Genomic DNA, 22779 nt, shown 5'->3' on the forward strand with positions numbered 1-22779 from the left:
TGACCACTCTGTTCTCACCAGCTAATTCAAAGACATAAAGTTGAACACCACAAGGCTCCATCCCTGGACATGTTGAATTAGTTTGAAGCAGTGCACATTGTAAGCAGTTACTTTAAGGAACTGCCAAAAGATATAGAGTAAATTTAGACTAGGAACACAGACATTCCGAACAAGAAAAAATGCAGACCACAACAGAGAACTGGAAAATATACTTTGGATAATGCATTTTTAAAATTACATAAAACTATCGATTTGCTGTATTTCCAACCCTCTCATCACCCTGGACTTCTTCCCATATGGCGTTAGCAGTTTCATAGTCTTCATTGCATCAGGAACCTAATGCTCGCATCCAACACCTATGAAGCATTTTAATAACTTTGCCTTGCAAAAGCTAAGTGTCCTATCTCCCCCCTGTACACTGTGATTACACAGGCATCCAATTTGTCCAGAACATGCAGGTATTCAGCCTGTTTTTGTTTGTTTGTTTGTTTGTTTGTTTTTCATTTATTTATTTATTTATTTTTTATTTGTCCACAGGGAGAGCTAGGCTTTCTAGTCTATTTATTTATTTATTTGCTGAGCTCCTACAGTCCCAAGCTTTTGCTGTCAGAAGACTAAAATATTTTTATAAGGCTCACAAGATGAAGCCAGAGAAGGAGAGGAAAAAGTGGTGCCTTAATAACACATATGTACAAATAGCATTCTTTTATAGGGGGATGCCATTCACATCACCTGGAGGAAGTGTAGAAAAATTATATATAATATATATGTATATTTATATATATTTATATAGGTATAGGTTAGCAACACTGCAATGACAGAAACTACGCAGCTATGAACCCAGTAGGTATAAGGCTTCAGGATTTCTGTTGAATGGGACATTAAAATTAAGCTCTATAGGTGATTTTGTTGTTTAATATGCTATAACTGTCATGTGTCAATAGATTTTTTTTAATAAAATAAAAACTCTTGTATAATTAAAGATACAATTGAGAGGGGTGTGTGTGTGTGTGTGTGTGTGTGTGTATGTGTGTGTGTATGTGACACCTTCAAACCATCATAGCTCAATGTCTCCAAATATAACTGATCAAAGACTTTCTGACAATTTCAGGGGGAATTCCTCTTTCCCCCTAAAAAGAAACCCTTCATGAATCTATCTCTCTTCAGGCTAGAATCTTAATTAAAAATCCTATTTCCTTTGATGTTGGAAAGTTTGTCTTCCATTATCTAAGGTGGCACCCAAGGCTTCCTCATTCTTCTGCCATTTTAAAACACTTTCTCAAAAGCCAACAAATGAGCTATCACTTCTCTCACCACAACTATGATTCACCCTTCCCTTATCCTCTCCCTCCACTTTAAAGAGCCCCTTCTTGTTAAGTTATACAAAGGAACGGGTGACTTAAGGCTATTTTCTTCCATTCATTCTTTTTTTCCTCCTTTAACCAGATGGGGAGAAGATTCAGTGGCTAATCCCCAGCAGCCCCAGATTCCTGAATGACCTCTGTTCCAAAATCCTATGAGCTAAACTCTTCCTTTGATCACTCCCCCCAACATGAACACAAGGAAATAGGAAAATGGTGCAGCAGCAAGTGTGTAAGATAGTTCTGGAACACTACTTTAGGTTGTGTTTTTGTTTTGTTTTTTTCTGAACAAGCACATTTTTTTCCCTCTGGAGAGGTTAGAAAAGCAATGCCTTCTTCTTTAATTCGTTCCTTTTCCAAAGAGCCAGACGATCAAATTCTTCAGTGGTCATCCCAAAGACTTCCTGGAACTCTTCAGGGGACAAGTGTCTCTTCAAAAGAAAATGCAAAACAATGTTAAAGTAACTTGGCAAAATGTGTTATTTTTCTCTAATGTATTCAGTTTAGTATTCATCAAGAGCCCACAGAAGTCAGCAAATGCACTTTGCATAAGGTAGCCTGACTGCAAGAGTGTTCTAGACATCTGACATCTATACACAATACACTGATATGGATTTCTCAAAACACTTTCTCATTTCTTTTCTACCAAAAACACTTCTCTTAACTTGCTTTGTGAACTTGAACAAATTATTTCACTTTATGGACAGCTACTTCATTTGTAAAATGGGGCAGTGGTAGACTAGATGAGAGATTTTCATATTTTTGCAATGATAGAATATTTAATTTCAAACTTTCTTTTTTAATATTATTTTTTTTAATTGCCTAATATCTACCAATGTTGCAAAGTTATCAGTGCTAGCATATTACATCAATACACACACATACACACATACACACAAATCAAACCATTAATTCAGATCATTTTTGCTCAGAATCTAATATTAGAGAAAGAGCATGGTACAGGAGGAAGTTCATTAGATTTGGAATCAGTGGACCTGAATTCAAATAACAAATCCCTTAACCATATTAGACCTCCATTTTTCATCTTTAATATGAGGGTATTGAACTGAATAATCTCTAATAATTCTATGAATATTATAAACAATTTTTTTCTTTGCACAACACTTTGGGTCATTTCAAGAAATAGCTTGGTAACATTCCATTGAACATGGTTTGATGAACCCGAGATGAGATCATTTCTCTTTCCAGCTTTTACATTCTATATTCTAAGGTTCTTTTCAATGCCATTCCAACTTAACAAATGAAAAAACTGAGATCTAGAGCAGAAGTAGAATTACAGTGTTTTAGAACTATAAGAAACTTGGACAGTCTGACTTGTCCAAGGCCACGCATTGTAAATGGGATAGTCTGATCTTTATAGTCCATCAAAACCACCTCTTAATGTCAGAGATCCTGGACTAACCCATGTCATAAAAGTTAGCTATTGTGACTCTGCAACTCATCTTAGAATGTCTAATCAGGAATTCCCTATTGTTTAATGAATATGAGAATAACTAAATCTTGGTTTTCAAGATGTCCTGAAGCAACTCTATACACTGTACATTTTTCCTTCTTGAAAATGCAAAATTTTTCTCTCTAAATTTTAAAAGTTGGTTCAAAAACTAAGTTTCTTATTTGCCTACCAATCCCCATTTTGCAGATAAGAAAACTGAAACCCCCAAAGGAGAAATGTGATAGAATGATAGAATCAAAAAATGTGGGTTTGAGTTCTTAAGTACCACTAACTTTATGATCTTAGGTAAACCACTTTGTTTCTAACAAAATTGAGTTTTTCACCTGTAAAATATGCCTGAATAAAAGTTGTGATCGCTTACCACATACCATCATTTTAAGAATTAAATGAGATAAAGGTCTTATTTAAGCTAAAAATTACTATATGCATGTCTGCTTTATGAATAATGACTAAATTTCATTTTATGGGCTTTGGGGTTTCCATGTTTCATGGTTAGCTCCATTAGTGAAGGGTGAGAAACAGAGAGAGAGAAAGACAGAGACAGACAGAAACAGAGAGATAGAGACAGAGTCAGAGAAGAGAAGAAACAGACAGAAAGGAAGAGAGTGACAGAGAGAGATATACACAAAGGAGTCAGAGAGAAGATAAGAGAAGAGAAAAGAGAGATAGAGAATAAAGCAGACAAATATAGAGAGATGGAGAAACAGAGAGACAGAAACAGAGAGAGACTGAGATAGACAAGAATCAGAGAGACAGAGACACAGAGAGACAAAAACAGACACAAAGACAGGAAGAAAAAGACAGAGACAATGACAGAGAGATGGAGAAACAGAGACAGAGAGAATTTTAAAATCATCATAGCTCAAGAATAGATGGTCAGAGACTTTCTGTCAATTTAAGGGTAATTAATTATGTCGTGGGTTCAAATTTTAGATTGGTAATCAATCTAAGTCAATTCATTTAATCTCTTTGGGCCCCGTTTTCTCATGGGCAAACTGGGAATAATCAAATGCTCAGTACCTTTTTATTAACTTAGGCTGTGCAAGGACTTATAAATGAAACAATTGTACTATGAAGTGCAAGGTCATATTACAGACTCAGACCTCTAAAACTGCAGGGATTTATAAGCCATTTAATCCATTCCCTTATTTTATAGTTAAGCCAAGGCCCAGGGAAGTAAAATGTTTTGCTCCACATCACATAGTTAATAAACACCAGGGGTAGGATTTGAATCCACGTTCCCTGTCTCCTGAGCCCAGACTCTTCCACTATTCCACATTGCCTTATCATTAGCTTTATTGGGGGCCTTCCAATGTCAGTGATCTTGCCAGTATGGGGGGGAGCTCCAGTCTCAGGGGCATTTTCTGTGGTCAGTAAAAGACAAGGAATACAAACTGATTTCTTTTCACTAAGAGTTATAGCCCTTTAAAGCCATTTAATAATTTTCTCTTCTCAGTCTCCTATGTCTCGAACAGACAAACCAAAAGACATTATGACCTTTTCCCAAGATATGTGCTATAACTTATTAAGCAGCCTTGGGGATTGTCAGGAGACAGGGATTTAATCTCAAACTCATATTAGGTATTTGTAAACAAGTCCTACAAAAATTCTACTCCGAAATGAATGGCCCTGCTCTCTGTTAATTAAGAAGCCTCCTCTCATGTGGGGGGGTTGTTTTATTTTGTTGGGGGGGTTGTGGTTTTTGTTTGTTTTTTGGTAGTTCTTATGTGAAAGCCACTCAAGCCTCTGGTATAGATTTCCAATGCTAATTTAATAGGGGTCCCATTTATCTTCAGAAAGCCTGCTTTCCACTTGGAACCTAACACAGATATCTTCAGAATGAAAATTCAGGCCTCAACATATTATTCATGATGATTTTTTTTTTTTTGAGGCAATTGGGGTTAAGTGACTTGCCCTAGGTCATTCAGCTAGGAAGTGATAACTGTCTGAGATCACATTTGAATTCAGGTCCTCCTGACTTAAGAGCTGGTGTTTTATCCACTGCACCAACTAGGTGCCCCTCAACATATTATTCAAAAGGAGAGAAGAAGGAGGAAGAGGAGGAGAAAGAGAAGAAAAAGAAGAACAAGAAGACAAGGAAGAGGAGAGAAGAAAAGGAAGAGGAAGAAGAGGTGGAGAAGGAGGAAGAGGAAAAGAAGAATATTGATGTGTTTGATTCAATTATTTTCAGTCCTATTTGACTCTTCCTGATCCCATCTGGAGTTTAGTTAGAAGTGATTTGCCATTTCTTTCTCCAGCTCATTTTACAGATGAGGAAACTGAGGCAAATTAAACTAAATGCCCCCACAGTCTCACAGCTAGTAAATTTCTGAAACTGGATTTGAATTCAGATCTTTCTGACTCCAGGACTGGCCCTCAACCTATTGCTCCTCTTAGTTGATGAAAGCAATATCATTAAAAATGAAATCAGACAAAATGTAGGAAAGTTTCTCTGGCTCTGAACACAGTGGAATGCACAGAACAAATACTTGGGAAATAATATAAAGAGTAATAATTTGTTGAATGAATGAGTGAATTAATATCATTGCAATGTCTGCTCTCAGGATGAATGAAGTGGTTTCTCTCAACAATGTTGTATTTGTTTTTTTTTTTTCTTCTAAGCCACATTCTTCTGGTCTTATCTATTTGATCTATGGGAATGTTAACAGAAAAGTATGCCCAGAATAACATGGTTCTGCTCTCCTGGATGTTGCTCTGAGTCTATCTGGGACTAGAATAATTTATCAACATAAGTTTGGTGTGTGTGTATGAGTGAAAGAGAGAGAGAGAGAGAGAGAGAGAGAGAGAGAGGGAGGGAGGAGGGGGGAGTTTTCTTTTCTTTTTTTCTTTTCCTTCCCTCCTTTCCTACTCTCTTCTTCCCTCCTTCACTTTCTCCCTTCTCTTCCTTCCTTCCTTCCTTCCTCCCTCTCTCCCTTTTTAAAATTTCTCTTCCTTCCTTCCCTCCCTCCCTCATTCCTTCCTTCCTACTTTCCTTCCTTCCTCCTTCCCTGCCTCCCTCCTTCCCTCTTTTTCCTTTCTCTCTCCCTCTTTCTTTTTTTCTTTCATCTTTCTGTTTTTCTTTTTCTTCCTCCACTCCTCTCTTTCAGTACAGTTATTTTTCCATTGGGTCAGGGGAATGCTATTGATAAAAATTACCTAGATTATAATACAACATTTACTCTAAATTCCCACGTTATCAATATAGGTGAGGAAGAGAGAGATAGGCTAGGCAATATTAGAGATAGGCAAGTCCCAATGGGTCGACCCAATGGCAGATATTAATATTAGCATGGGAGAAAGTCTCTAAAGGGTATAGCATAGATTTCTGTTCTTGATCCTTTGCTATTTAATTTTTTAAAAAATTATTTTGTATAAAAACATATATGACAAGAAATTGAGAGGGAGATCTAACACATAGGAACTAATAGCTAGTAATAGCTAACATTCATATAATACTTGATTATGTGCTAAGGCACTATTGGTAAGCACTTTACAACCATCTCATTTGATCCTCATAACAACCCTAGAAAGTAGGTGCTATTATTATCTCCATTTTACCTGTGAGTAAACTCAAGCAAAGGTTAAATAACTGGCTCAGTGTCATCATACAGCTAATATCTGAGATCAAATTTGAACTCAGTACTTCCTGACTTCAGGTCTAGTACTCTATCCATTGCATACTGCCTAGCTGACTACATAGCAAGAGCTAGAAATGTTTCAACAGGTTGGAATGCTGGGAAGAAACTAATAATAAGGAATTTGAACACTTTATAAAAAAGAAATCACAGAGAAATGATGATGGAAAAGATCATCATATAAATGTATGAAGAGAAAAAAATTATGAACTGATAATATAGGAAGAGGAAGGACTAACTATTGAATAGCCCACATGAGCCATAGCTGCACTATGTCAAAGGAAGAAAAAGAGGCTGCCCAGTAACTGAAAACCTATGAGAGGCCAAGGATGAGTCACACAGGATGAGTGGTTATGATGTTGGAAAGGTTATGATCTGCATCTTTGGAGAACCCATATAGATGAGATCCATATATCTGTATAAATACTTTAAAAATTGGAATAAAGAATGACTCAATGCAAGAATGGGGATACATAGCTAGATTATCTATTCTTGTGAAAAGAATTTGGGAAGCCTTAATAGGCTTTAAATTTAATATTTATTAAATAGTGTAAAACAGCATCTGGGTAACCACTTACTAGTCATGCAGTTCATGGGGAGACACACATTAGACTACATGGTTTCTGAGATGCCTTTCAAATCTGAGGTTTTATGACTACATTAGCACATTCTAATAATGTGCTTGCTAGCTTGCTAGCTTGGTGGTCACATCATGCTGTTGACTCATACTGAGCTTGACAATTGTGTTCCCGGTTCTCCCATATCTCCATCAAGCATGGATGCTCCAATATCTGCTTTGGTTGATCCAATGCAAGGGTTACTCTCCCTTTCTTAATCTTCTGGTTTAACTGGTCCTCCATACTTTCCCCTAACATTCCACATCCTTGTCTCCACTGACTAATAGTAGGATATGACCTTGAACAAGTCACTGCTCCTCTCTAATGGCATCCTATCTATAGGCATCTTCCCTAGAATGGAAACAGGTCTATCCATTACTCAATACCTGTCCTATCAACCCCCAGATGATTGTTATGAAAAACAAATGAACTCTCTTATGAAAATGGTTTGAAAGTATAAGAGCAGAGTCTAGATATAACATAGAAATAATAATGATATCTAGCATTTAAATCATGCTTTAAAAAAAAGATTTGCAAAATACTTCATACACATGATCTCATCTCTTCCTCACAGTAACCTAAGAATGAAGAAATGAGGCTGACAAAAGTTAAAAGTGATTTATCCTAGTTAATTTGTTAATGATTTGTTAATTTATTAACGTAACCAATTAAATGTCTCTGTCAGAATTTTAACCATAGGATTCCTACTTCCAAATCTATCACTTTATCTTCTATATCACTTAGATTCCTTATGAGTACTATAATTAAGAAGTTAGGAATAAGATCTGGACCTGATATAAGAAACTCCCAGATGAGCAAGTGATTGATAATTGAAGGGTGACATCTTTTCCACAACTTAGAATCAACTCTGAAGGCAAAGGTCATTTCACTTTGCCTCAGTTTCTTCATGTGTAAAATAAGTCAGAGAAAGAAATGGGAAACTAGTTCAGGATCTTTGCCAAGAAAACAGGATCATTACGAGTTGACATGACTAAAAAAATGACTGAACCACAACAAACTTTTCTGGGTTGTTATAAGGACCAAATGAAATAATAATTATAAAATACTTAGCACATAATGATATACATGTATCATTATGTGCTAAGTATTTATATATATATATGCTAAGTATATACATATATATATATATGTGTGTGTGTGTGTGTGTGTGTGTGTGTGTGTATGTGTGTGTGTGTATCACTTAGAATCTAAGAATTGCTTAATCTCTAAAAGATTAAATATCTTGCCTGGAGTCACACAGTCATTCAGTGTCAGAAGTGGGACTTAAACCTAGTTGGTTCCTGATTCAAGACCAACTCTCTCGGCTGTGTTTCTCACTATAAATAATAAATTCAATAAACATTGCTATTTATGTTGGGATGTAAGTTCCTTGAGGCCAGGCAGGGGCTATTTCTCCTTTTTTCTTTGTATCCTAAGGGACTAGGATAGTATAGTATAAGATATAATCTTGATAAATGCTTGTCAAATGGTTGACCAACTAATATAATATGTTGGGCACTGGATTTCAAGTGATGGGATCAAAGATTTGTGAGGTTCCTTATAGATCAACTTGGTTAAATCTACCCTTTCACAGATGAGGAAAATCAAACTTTCTAAAGTTTTGATTATTTGCTCAAGGTCAGATAGCTGATAAGGAGCAGTGCCAGGATTCCAACATTTGGATTCTAAATCAAAGGCTCTAACAATTGCAAAATCCTGGCTCCTGGCCCCTTAGGAAACCTGGATGTGCCATTAATTAACACTGTGATCCTGGGCAAATTCTGTCAGTTTTCCTAGCCAGAGGATGGGATTTTTATCAGATATTTCTACTGATTAGTTGGACTCCCTGGGTTGGAGAGTTTGATTTGGGTAGCTGGGTGATTTCCTTAGTATAGAGACATTTCAGTGAGGAATTTCTGCAATGTGAGGAACTTTCCAATGCAGAATAACAATTTCTCTGATTTTGTTTTAAAGATTTGCCTTAGCCACTGTGAATAAGTGACTTACTCAGGGTCATACAGTGCTCATAAGTAGGAACTGAACTCAGGTTTTGCTCATTTCCCTGTTCTTGCTCTACTTACTTTGAGTATCAAATGACATAAAGTAAATTTGTAACTATAAAGGGCTGTATCAATGTCAGATATCATTGTTATTTTATTAAGAAAGTAAACACTAGTAACCAATAACAATAGGGACAGCTAGGTACCATGGTGGATAGAGTGCTAGGTCTGGAATCAGGAAGACTCATCTGCCTTAGCTTAAAAATAGTTTCTGACACTAGCAATGTAACGCTGGGAAAGTCACTTCACTTTGCCTCAGTTTCTTCATGTGTAAAATAAGTCAGAGAAAGAAATGGCAAACTAGTTCAGGATCTTTGCCAAGAAAACAGGGTCATTACGAGTTGACATGACTAAAAAATGACTGAACCACAACAAATTTCCCTGGGTTGTTATAAGTACCAAATGAAATAATAATTATAAAATACTTAGCACATAATGATATATATATACATACATATAAATGTTAATTATTATTAATGTTCCTTTTCAAAATAACCATTAAATTTAAATTAAGATACCACAGAGGTCATAGTGTTCAAGTCCCCATTTTGACAGATGAGGAGTGATTAAGTGACTTGCCTAGTCAGATAGTTAGGAAGTATCTCTATAAATTCAAGTCCAGGGAATGGCAGGGGAGAAAGAAGCATCAAAAGTTCTGGTATTTTCCCCAACCTTTACTAAACCTAAGCAAACACTCATGAGAAAAAGAAGAAAATGTCTCTGCAGATCCCTCAGAAATCCCAGTGCAGCCCATGGGAATGATTCCATCACATCCTAGAGAAGTCCAGTCCTCCCTGGCTTAGAGGAAGCCAACCAGTCTCTGCAAGGAGGCGGATCAAGGAAAGAAAGGATAAGCTACAAAGCTCTACTTTTCCCTCCCTGGGTCTGCTGGTGTAGATTGGGTTTCAGATCTCCCAGGGTGACTCACTCTGAACCCTACACCCCACTCTTGAAGCCTCCCTACAAGCTTCTCCTGCCAGTTCTGTAGAAAAGACAGAAAAACAAAGGTGACGCTGAGAAGGTGGAACACTCTGAAACATTTTCTTTTGTTTAGGTAGCAGTGGTAAGACCGGAAGGAAGATGTAATGGGAATTGGGGGCATGTGGATTTCTAATTCTAGTTCTGCTCCTTAGAAGCTCCTGTAAGGAAGGCCATCTCCCTTTATCTCCCTGGTAAAATGAAGAGACTGGATTAAATGACTTCTAAGAGCTTTTCCACCGCTCAATCCTAGGATCCTATTATCTATCAATCAGTCAACATACATTTCTTAAGTACTTATTATGTGATACATGGGGATAAAAATAGATCAGAGGATCAAAATTCTTTTTGAGGAGTTTACATTTTAATCCCTCTAACTGCTCATATTCTTTGCTCTAAAGTCCTTTCTATCTTGGATAGTGTACTATGTTCTAAACTATGGTGTATCAGTATATGGTATACTAAGCATAAAATACATAGCATATATATATACATATATATCTTATATTGTATATAAAATACATGATATACATATCATATACTATGTATAAATTAGTTACAGATATGTATAAAATACTGTGTATAAAAATATAATACATATTTATCATATACTATGTATAAAGTAGTTATAGATATATACTGTGTATAAAGTACATAATACATATATCATATACTATGTATAAAGCAGTTACAGATATGTATTAAATACTGTGTATAAAGTATATAATATATATATATCATATACTATATATAAAGTATATGGTGAAGGATAGTATATTGTGTATAAAGAACATCATACATATATATAATATATATTATATATAAAGTAGTTACAGATATGTATAAAATACAATGTATAAAGTATATAATATATATATATCATATACTATATATAAAATATGTGGTGAAGGATATGTATAGTATATTGTATATAAAGTATATAATACATATATATCATATTATGTATAAAGTATGTAGTAAAGTATATGTATAGCATACTGTGCGTAAAGTATATAGTGAGGGATATGTCTATGTATGGTATATGTATAATATACTGTGTGTAAAGCATATAGTATGTACATATTATATACTATGTATAAAATATATAGTGGGATTTATATATACTATATGTATATGTTTATTATACTGAGTATAAAGCATAGTATATATGTCATATGCTTCATATAAACTATATAGTAGAACATATTTATATGTATCATATTTTATATATAAAGTATATAGTAGAATATATGTATAATTAGTATAAAGTATATAATGTATGTATAGTATATATATGTATAAAATTTATAGAATAGTGTACAAATAAACTATGTATAAATTATGTAGTACATTATGTTTAAAAGTCAAATATTGGCATTTTAGTCATTTTTTTTTTTAGTAGTGGACTCTTTGTGACCCCGTTCTGAGGTTTTCTTGGCAGACACTGGAGTGGTTCACCATTTCCTTGTCTCATTTTATAGATGAGGAAGTGAAACAAACAGGGTTAAGTGACTTTTCTGGAGTCACACAGCTATCGAGTATCTGAGGCTAGATTTGAACTAGGAGGATGACTCTTCCTAACTTCAGGATCTGCATTCTATCTACTAATAATAGTAGTATCTATGTAGTCCTTTAAGGTTTCCAAAGAGTTTTGTAAATATTCTCATTTATTCTAACAACCTTGAGAAGTTGATGTTGTTATTATTGTTTCTGTTTTATAGATAAGGTAACTGAGGTGGACAGCAATTAAGTGACTTGCCCAGGGTCATATATGTTCAGGTCAGGTTCTATCCACTGAGCCACTTAGCTGCCTCAGACAGCTGCTTTATCTAAGGCAAGAGTTCTTAACATGGAATCCACAATGCATGAATAGGTTTCAAAGAATTTTATGATCTAAAGAGGAAAAAATTACATTTTGATTTCAATACATTTGGTTTCTTTTGTAATCCTATGAATTTTATTTTATGCATTTGAGATTATTCCAAGAAAGGGTTCATAGACTTCACCAGATTGCCAAAAAGATACATGATCAAAAAGGGAAGATGGGAAGAACTCCTAGACTCTGATGTCATTATGGCTTAGTCCACATTTTGGAGGAAAAAATAGTGGATAGAAAATGCACATTGCACAGATTTAATTTATTATTATAAAATTTCATGAATGTGTTCATCTATCTGCCATCCATCCATCTATCCATCTATCTATCTATCAATCATAATACCTACACACACATATATATATACATATATATATACATATATATACATACATATATATATATATATATATATATATATATATATATATATATATATCATAGATAAGATGAACAATTATATTGGTCCAGAATTGAATAGGAAAGAATGACTGGAGTTGTACCTAGGAAGTTGCATATTCAATTCAAAAGTAATACAATGCAACCAATGGCAGACTTCCAATCAAGAAAGACATGGAATCCTGTCTGATACTTATTAACTATGACTATGGGAATTACTTGATTTCTTAGAATCTTGATTTCCTTAACTGTAACTGCAAAAACAAAATAAATAAATAAATAAAGAACCAAACCAAACCAAACCAAAACAAACAAACAAACAAACAAAACCCAAAACAAAACCAACTCAAATCCATGTGAAGGAAGCCATGTAGGCCATGGGGAGAGGGAAGCAATGGTGGTGGAATTGAAATCTCTCTCTTTTTTTTTAAACAAATTGTTATGTCTTAGCTAACTGATAGAAGTAAGATCGATCGGGGACTCATGAGTTATAGTTTAAAAGAATCATAGAGGAAATGGCTAAAAGTTGTGTGTTGTTGAAATTTGGGGGGAAGTTACTTCTTCACAGAAAAGAGTGACCTTTGTGGTCAAAGAAATTACCTAGTATAACATAACAAAGACATTACCTAGTATAACAGAGCTGGTAACAGACTCTTGATCTGTATTTTATCAACAACAGGATAAGGTCACAGATTCTATCTATGTGGAAGGAGGCCTCCTCTATCAGCCCCCATCTGAGTATTCTAACAGGATTCACTAGAGACTGTTCCACCAGATGTTCTAATGGGATTAACTAGAGGAAAAAAAACATCTCTATTGGAACAACCCGAGATCCTGTGGTTAACATGTTCTAAAGATTAAAACATTCTCCTCCAAATCACTCAATATCCTGTTCTTCTTTCATCTCCCACATAAGGAGAGTGTTGGAGCACCCACATCTCCTTTGTCACCAGTAATTTCCCTCCAAAGCTATGTAAAATCCTTTATCTCCCTTTGTTCCTTGTAGCTTCATCCTAGAAACTGCATATCTATTGAAGATAATTAAATTTTTTCTCTTTTAAGATGCTTATTGATTTACTGGCCTTCCTTCAGTCTAGTGGGCCAAGAGGAGAACAGGCCCTCTGATTTGAGGAATTCCTTAACAGCATTGATCCAAAGAGTTACTTCATTGGAGCCCAACATGCAAATTTGTGAATGCCAAGTTGAGGAGGTAGGTACAGGGAGACTACTACACTGTGGGGACACATAATTCTATCAGAATTCTAAAGGGATAAAATGGTGTAGTCATTGCATTTAACTTGGGATGACTAGGTGGTCCAATGGATAGAACACTTGGGTCCGGAATCAGCAAGATTCATCTTTCTGAGTTCAAAAAAGAGTCTGGTCTAGGGCCCCTTAGCTAATAAGTGTCTGAAGCAGGATTTGAACACAAGCTTTCTTAACTCCAAATCTAGCATTCTATATATTTTGCTGCATCCAGAGATGTTATCTGAATCCATTAGACAGAATAAGATCAGTGTCAGAAGGTACAAAAGGGAGAAGAGATCAAGGAAAACAAAGTTCCTCTTCAGAAAGAAAGGATGACCTAACAATTCACTTTTGAAACCTCTTTACTGTCCTTTAAGCTTAGAGTAACTCTTACCACTGTTACCACCACTACTACTATCACCACCACCTCCTCCTCCTCTTCCTCCTCCTTCTTTTTCTTTCTTCTTCTTCCTCCTCCTTTTCCTCTTTCTCCTGCTTTTAAAAAAATTCTCAATTAAGTCTTGGCCATAAAAAAATGGCTAAAAATTGTTCTGAGAGAGTGGGGTGGATCAGAGTAATACCATATTTTCCCCATTAGCTCCCAGCTTTACAGGAACAGTGGCAGATAAACATCATAAACATAATCACAAAGCCAGGTCATTCCTGGCAGGGCAATGATGCAAATAATTCTGATAAAGTGTTTTGGGTATTAAACCTAGGAAGGGGGGTAGGAGAATTAAGTCGGGTGTAAACTATGTTTTGAAGATCTACTGGAATCTGTTTCAAAGAAGATTATATGTCACAAGGAAACCAAAACAGTATGTTGAAAACTTGACAATCTTGCCCATGCAAGTCAAAGAATCATAGACTTCTCAGAAAACAAAACAAAAAAAGTGCAAAAAAAGAGTGGATTTTTTTTTAAAGAGAGTAACAAATGCTTTTCACGTTTTAAGAAAGGTAGTTATCCCACTTAGAGAATCATATGCTTTTCAGAATACAAAACAAAATAAAACGTGCAGAAGTGACTGGATTTTTTTAAAGAGAGTAACAAATGCTTTACATGTTTTAAAGAAAGGTAGTTATCCCATTTAGAGAATCATATGCTTTTCAGAATACAAAACAAAATAAAATGTGCAGAAGTGACTGGGTTTTTTTTTTTAAGAGAGTAACAAATGCTTTACATGTTTTTAAAGAAAGGTAGTTATCCTGCTTATTTTTGCAAAAAGAATGAGATCCTTCTCTTTCTTTCTGTCTCGCCTGTCAATAACAAAAGTTCCCAATTCTGATTTAGCCTGTGAACCTGAGGCCTTGGATTCCTTATCTATAAAATAAGACAAAAGGTATCTGTCCTTCCTGTTTGACAAGAAGCAACAAGCAGAATACTAAATAAACAATAGAGCCAACCCAGAATTGTCATTACCAGAAATTAGTCACACTTGTACCTGAATGAGAATATTCTTGTAGCTTTGTCTAATTGGCTCAATTGACCTTAGAGCTTTCTGATGAAGGGATTCCCCTTCCTCCTTAGGTATTCTGTTCTTCCTTTGACCACTCTACTTATTAAGTAGTATTTTCCATATGTGGAGTCCTAATTTGCCTATCTGCAATTTCCACTGATACTTCTTATGTTTTCTCTTCAAGGAGGAGATCAACAACCATAATCCTTCTTTCTCACAGTCATTCAAATACTGAAAAACAACCTGTTTCCAATGAGTCTTCTCTCAGTTTAGAACCTTCAGTTCCTTTCACCTATGTGCACATATCAAGAACTTGAGTCTTTCACCATCTGACTGCCCTTCTCTGGATATCCTTTGTAAAATATGGTACCCTCTTGGCGGGTCACACTAGGGAATGTTAAGTATCTGAGATCAGATACTCCTGAATTCATGGTTGGTACTCTATCCACTGCGCCGCCTAGTGGCCCCATTGAAAACATTAAAAAAATAATAAAAACAATTGTTTCAAACTGATATACAAAGAAGTATGTAACACTCCTGTAACAGTCTCCTGAGCTAGGTTAAATTGACCAAAATAAATAACAATGCAATAGAATACAGATGTTAGGAAGGGAGGGAAGAAGGAAGGGAAGAAAGGAGGGAGAGAGAAGGGAACAAAGGAAGGAAGGAAGGAAATAACCACTTTTAAAGTATCTATTAGGTGCTAGCAACTGTGCTAAGCACTTTTATAAATATTATTTTATTTGATGCTCAGAACCCCTGATGTAGGTGCTGTTGGCATCCTCATTTTACAGGTGAAACTGAAACCAACAGAAATTTAGTGTCTTGCCCGGAGTTACCCAGCTAGTAAATATCTAAAGTCAAGATTGGAACTCAGATCTGATACCTGGACAAGTGCTCTATTCTCTGCTGCCACCTGATTATGTCAGACTAAGGTATCCATATTCAGGGCCAAAGTTTATCTAGTTCAATTACCTGTTGCAGGAATGCTTTTCCATTCCATCTTTAAACAGCTCTGATTGTCCTGAAATTTTCCTTTATCTTGGGCCAAATTTGATCTTGTTGACCTGTTCACCCAATTCTCATAGCTCTACCCTTTGGGGATAAGCAGAAGTCTAATTTTTTTTTATGATGACCCCTCAGCCATTAGTAAATCATAATCATGACCCTTCCGCTAAGCCTTCTCTTTTCTTGGCTAAGTATCTCTAGTTGTTTCAACTATTGCCCATATTACAAGGTTCCCATGCCTCCCACCATTTCAGACTTAGTTTCCTTTTTCTTTTTTTTTTTCCCCCCCTGAGGCTGGGGCTAAGTGACTTGCCCAGGGTCACACAGCTAGGAAGTGTTAAGTGTCTGAGATCTGATTTGAACTCGGGTCCTCCTGAATTCAAGGCTGGTGCTCTATCCACTGCACCACCTAGCTGCCCCCTTAATTTCCTTCTTTCCCTCCCTTTACTTGACACCATCATACCTCAAAGCCATATCAAATATATCAAAACAAGCTGGACCCAGAAGAAGACAGTCCTCTATGGATTATGCATTTGTGAAAAGGTTAAGAGTTCAAGGATCAAATTCTGATCTTACTCAAATCTTACTCAAAAAGCCTTTTTGGAGAAACTTGATAAGACAAGTAAATTGGGGGGGGGGGTATAGATTATATATCAGATTCTTAATCCCACCGCACTGATAGTGTCATTGATTTATACACTTTACTGCATAGAGATAACATATCTGAAAGCTAGGAAACCAGATTTGTGGGAAAATAAAATTCTTGTTACCAACAAGTTAAACACCTCCCCATGGAGCAAACAATGAAGAGAGAGATAGGCCAATGTTACAAGCCTCTGTTGTTGGGGGCCTGGAAAGAGCAAATGACAGAAGTTTTTTGTTTGTAGAAAGTAGACATTTGTATAATTATCTCTTAAAAGAATTTTATCTTTCACTTGAGCTTCTCTTCTTCCTCTTCTATAAAATTAGGGAATAGCATGATCTATGTCAGCAGTTCTTAAGGTTGGGGTCTATGATTATGTTAAATATATGTTTAAAATATATTTTATAGCTATTTCAATATAATTGATTTCTTTTCTAATCTTGTGTAGTTTATTTTATTCATTTAAAAAGATAATTCTGAGAAGTCCCTAGGCTTCGTCAGATTGCCAAAAGGGTCCACAACACAGAAAAAAAGTTTTAAAAAAATCAACCCCTGATGATTTCATATAATCCTAGAATTCTAGAGTCTAGGTACCAAAGCCCCTTCTTAGTTTTGATTTTTGTGTATTAAAGGAAATAAACATAGCATAACATCCTATTTCAAATCTGAATCAAAATTTGGTTTTGTGAGGCAACAGTTTCTGTGACAGCTTCACTAAGGACTGATTGTTGGGGAAGTCACCCAAGTAAATTAACAGCCTGATCCTGGCTTTGTGTTCCAAGGAGCTGTTACTTAGTCTGCCCAGGTTTTGTGGGCTCTGGCAGCAAACCAAGAAAGATCAGATAAGGAAAGCCCCAGTTTTGACTCATTCCTCTCCTCTGGTTAACCATGGCCTTTCTCCATCTTTCTCCTCCTCTTACCTACCCCCTTCCCAACACCTGGGCTGCTTCCTGCTCTCCTCCGCACCTCAAGGGAATTTCAAAGTTCATGGTATTTAGCTCTTAGAAACTGGTATCTAATCAAGTTGCCTCAGGACAATGGATCCTAGGGAGAGGAAGTGGTTTGTTTTCTCTTTCTTCCAGTTAAACTACTCCCCTTGCTGTTCTTTAAGCATATTGTTCTAGTCCCTCCTGTTATGTCTGTGAATGTGGGGTTCTGCCCAAGTTTGGAGTACACCTCTCTGTTTTTCTCCATATAAAAGAACCCCCTTAAAAACTCAAAACTTTTAAAAAAATGTTAAAAATAGTTTTGATATGTGATAGGGGGAAAATAAAATACTATTAAAAAAACCCACCACAATCTACATGTCTTTATGACCTCTCTTTTAGTTTTAAAAACTCTTTATCTCTTGAAATAATTTTGCATAGAGTTATATTTACATACTTGGACATACTTTATCCTTCCCTCCCTTCCTCATACCTCAGCAGACTAAAATTTATTCTGGGAAATCTCATTTTTAAACGCTTTACCTCTTTTTACTAGCATAGCTTTATGCACTTAGTAGGCATTTAAGAAATGTTTGGTTGAAGTGTTCAAGGTCACATTGAGTGGCAGGTTCTGTATTTGAAATAATATTCCAGACTGAAAATTCAGGGTAGTTTCCATTCAAAAGGCAGCTGGAAACTGTTCAGTTGTTTCAGTTGTGTCCCATTCTTTGTGACCCCACTTGGGGTTTTCTTGGCAAAGACACTGGAGTAGTTTGCCATTCCTTCTCCAACTCATTTTAGAAGTGAGGAAACTGAGGTACACAGTGGTTAAGCGGCTTGCCCAGGTTCAAACTCTTATTAAAGGGTTTGAGGCAGGATTTGAACTCAGGTCTCCCTGACTCTAGACTTAACATTGTATTACCCTAAGTGTCACAAAGACCTGAGTTCAAATCCTACTTCAGACCCAATAGTTGCATGACCCTGGGCAAATCACTTAAATTTTGCCTCAGTTTCCTCAATAGTAAAATGGGAAAACTAACAGTACCTACCTCTCAGAGTTATTGTGAGGATCAAATGAGATGTAGTAAATCATTAAGCATAGTATCTACCATATAGTAGGTTCTATATAAAATATTCATTCCCTCCTCTTCCCCCTAGGCAAACAATCTCCCTGGCTATAAACTCTGAATAAAGTCAATGACAGTTCCCACCAAGAGAAACCCAACTCTTGTGGAATAAGTCATATTGGGTTTTCCAAAGGTAATTTAGATTTTGGTCCCTCTTTATCACTGACAGGTCTCAGTGGGGAGGAGGAACTAGAGACAGTTTCTAATTTCTCACACTTTCTAATCAAACCAGTCTGATGAGTATCAACAAAGGAGGTATCTTTAACTTTGGAGTCTTTCAGAGAGTGATTAATGTTCTTCTTGAGCACATTCTAATCTCTCTCTGTCTTTCCTTTTCCCTCCTTCTCTCCCTCCTTCTCTCCCTTCTCCTTCCCTTTTTTCTCTTTCCCTCCCCCACACCTCTCTCTCTTCCTCCCTCTCTCTCTCTCCTTCCTCCTTTTTCTCCTCTCCTCCTCTTCCTTCCTTCCTTCCCTTTTTCTCTGTCTCTATCTCTCTAAATTGCCACATCTTGTCACTAGTAGAACAGGGGATAGATAGGGCACTAGGCCTAGAATCTGGAGAACCAGAAGTTCAAATCTGATCTCAGATGCTTACCAGCTATATGATCCTTGCTAAATCGCTTAACTCCAATTGCCCAAGGAAAAGATGTGGGGAAAGTGGGAGTGAGGAGTTGAAGATGATCCTAAGATATAAGCCTGACTCATCAGAGAAGATGCTGTGCTTTATGAAAAAAGCAGAATTGAATTAGCTCAGAAGAAACATAAGGTGTGCAAGAGAATCCATCCTAAATGTTCACAGGGATTATTTGTTTCAACCTGTGACATATACACTGTCCCTAGCCTGAAGACAATCTCCCCTTCCACTTCTGCCTCTCAGAATTCCCAATTTCCTGGAAGATTCAATTAAAGTACCACCTGCTACATCAAGGAAAGAAGATAAACATTTAATAAGCACTTACTATCCACCAGGCTCTGTGTTTTTCAGAGCCTACCTTAACCTTCTAGACTTATTCTGAGGATTAAATAAAATAATGCATCATCATATTAGGATACATATATATATATATATATGTATATATATATATATATATATATATATATATATATATATATATATATATATATATATATATAATCTACTATGTGCCAGACACTGTGCTAAGTTCTTTCCAAATATTATTTCAACCAAGAGAACTTTGTACAGAAAAACAAGATTATATGATGATCAATATGAGCCACAATTCTGGACATGGCTCTTTTCAACAGCTAAATGATTCAAGCTAGTTCCAATAGACTTGTAATAGAGAGAGACATCTACACCCAGAGAGAGGCTTGTGGGAACTGAGTGTGGATCACAAGTTAACATTTTCACCTTTTTAGTTGCTGTTTGTTTGCTTTTAGTTTTCTTTCTTATTCTTTTTTTTCCTTTTTGATCTGATTTTTCTTGTGCAGCATGATAATTATGAAAACATATAGAAGAATTGCACATTTAACATATATTGGATTACTTGCTGTCTTAGGGAGGGGATGGGGGAAGGGAGGGAGAAAAAAATTTGGAACAAGATTTTTCAAGGGTGAATGTTGAAAACTATCTATGCATATGTTTTGAAAATAAAAAGCTTTAAAAATTAAAAAAACAAATATTATATCATTAGATTCTGACAACAATCTTACATGGTGGTGCTATTATATTCCTCATTTTGCAGCTGAGGAAACTGAGGCAAACATGATAAGTGATTTGGCCAAAGTCATACATCAAATTTGAACTCAGCTTTTCCTGACTCAAGGCTTAGCACTCCACTGTTCTGCCTAAAGTATTACATAAGTAATTCTTCTTTTTTCTTTCTTCATCTTCTTGTTCTTCTTTTCCTTTTTCTCTTCTTCCTCCTCCTCTTACTTCTTCTTCCTATTCTTATTTTTGTCTTTCTTCCCTTTTCCGTTCTCTCTTCCCTCCCTCCTCCTCCTCCCCTCTTCCTTTTCCTCCCCCTCTCTTCTCCTCCTCCTCCTCCTTCTTCTTTTCCTCCTTTTTCTCTTTCTCTCCTATTCCTCCTCTTCTTTCTTTTTCTCCTTCCCCTTCCTTTTCATTATTATTATTCTTACTGATATATGGCATATATTTGAGTCATCATGGTATGGTTATAATTTGATTAAGTCCTTGAAAATTGACGTATATATTCTAGGATCATTGATACTTTGAAATGTTAAAGTGAAATTTAAAAATGAAACAAATGTAGTAGAGGTGATTTTTTTAAACCTCTTTATTGCTTAGGGGAACAACAAGGAAAAAAAAACATAATTGGGTCTTCTCTTGATTATACAGCTTCATTCCCCAGAAGACAGAGCACTAGAGGGTGTTGGTTTTTTGTTGTGTTTCTGTGCAATCATCAAAAAGTCTGTTCTTCAGGGCAAATGTGATTACATTTACAACACCTGGGTTTATAGTCTGACTAACAAAAGCTCCTTTTAATTAAAAAAAAATCATTCAGACTTCTCTGGGCACATCCAGAAAGCATTTGTCTCATCCCACAAAAGCAACATGGCTTCATCAATGGAAATGTATAGTTATATAATAAATGGGAAGAGAAACCAATTGTAGGGAAATGCTCACTCTAATCCCTCCTATTTATATACCACTTTAGTTTTATGAAACAATTTCATATTCACTGTGCCACTTGATAATAATAGTTTACATTTAAGATTTACAAAGTACTTTTTTTCACAACAACCTGTGTTTCACACAAGCCAGTCAAAATGAACCACAGAGAAATGAGAACAACATCCACCTCCTAACCTCTTATCTCAAAACAGAATCCCATACTAAAAGCATTATAATTATATGCTTTTTCTTTGAAGAGCTTTAACCCTTGACTCCATGTTTTGACAACTCTTTTATTTCTACCCCATAGGTCCTAACTTTCCAGACCCCCTGACTCCATGAATATAACCTGATCCTATCATGGTAACTATTTGGTTCACTCTCTGGTAGGCACTACACCTGGTAGAACAGCTGTCAACAGTCTCCTTCATTTGGCATTTAAAGCTCTTGGACAATCTGGCTCCATCCTATTTTTCTGAGTTTATAATCTAGTACTACCTTCCAGACAAAGTAACCTTCTTGCTATTTTCTGTCAATAACACTACATTTTTTGCCTTCATGTCTTTGCACAGGCTGTTGTCCACTTCTGGAATGTTCTTCCTTCTTTCTCTTGGTCCTTAGAACCCCTAGAACCATTTAAACTCAACTACTACTTCCTTTCAAGAGACCTTTCTGAGTTTTGCCAGGTGTTGGCCATTTTGTATATATTTATCCATGAGCTTGTTGTATCCCCATTCTCCCAGCAGAATTTAAATCCCTTGAGGTAGCAACTATCTTATTTTTTTTTTATTTGTATTCCCCAGGACCAAGCATGATGCCAGCATGTAGCAGGTGCTTGATAAATATTTATTGATTGACTTATTGGTGGAAAAATAAACGGATTGCTCAGGGAAGAGAGAACACTAGCGCAGTGTTGAATTCACATGAATGAACAAATACCATTTAGAAGTAAATCCTGGAAAACCAGAGTTCCAATTTATCCAAGAATTGTGCATATATAGGCTAGTAGCTGGTCAGGGTTTCTGGATGCTATCTTCCCTTCTCTTAGTCACTTGGTCACAATTCAATATAGTTACAACCCTAGTCTATTAAGAACTAGATCCAAGTCTATTCTCTATGCAAAATGTTATGACTGAAAGTATATCAGAGAATTAAGTTACTAGATTCAGAGTCAACTGTTTATTCATGTTTATAAAGACTGTATGAAGGTGGGCTTAGAATAAGGGGTAGGCTAGAGAACTGCAGGACTTATGGCTGGTTGGAACAAGGGTTAGATAAATCCAACTTGAATCTCAGGACAACTCCCAATTTAGGACACCAGGTGATGGTTTCAGATTCCAACCATATTGCCATGTCAAGCCCAGGTAAGAATTCA

The 22779-nt window shown here is 36.0% G+C and overlaps 1 protein-coding gene across 1 annotated transcript in view; it reads right to left on the reverse strand.

Moving 5' to 3' along the window:
- Positions 1 to 470: 470 nt before the first annotated feature.
- The window catches only part of ABLIM2 (actin binding LIM protein family member 2), a 293927-nt gene continuing 271618 nt past the window's right edge, over positions 471 to 22779 (reverse strand). Inside the window, exon 21 of the mRNA XM_074276290.1 lies at positions 471 to 1792. Within this exon, the coding sequence (XP_074132391.1) occupies positions 1679 to 1792 (114 nt within the window). The 3' untranslated portion in view covers positions 471 to 1678. The remainder of the gene's footprint in view (positions 1793 to 22779) is intronic.

Source organism: Sminthopsis crassicaudata, chromosome 6, assembly GCF_048593235.1.
Source record: "Sminthopsis crassicaudata isolate SCR6 chromosome 6, ASM4859323v1, whole genome shotgun sequence".
NCBI classification, from domain to species: Eukaryota; Metazoa; Chordata; class Mammalia; order Dasyuromorphia; family Dasyuridae; genus Sminthopsis; species Sminthopsis crassicaudata.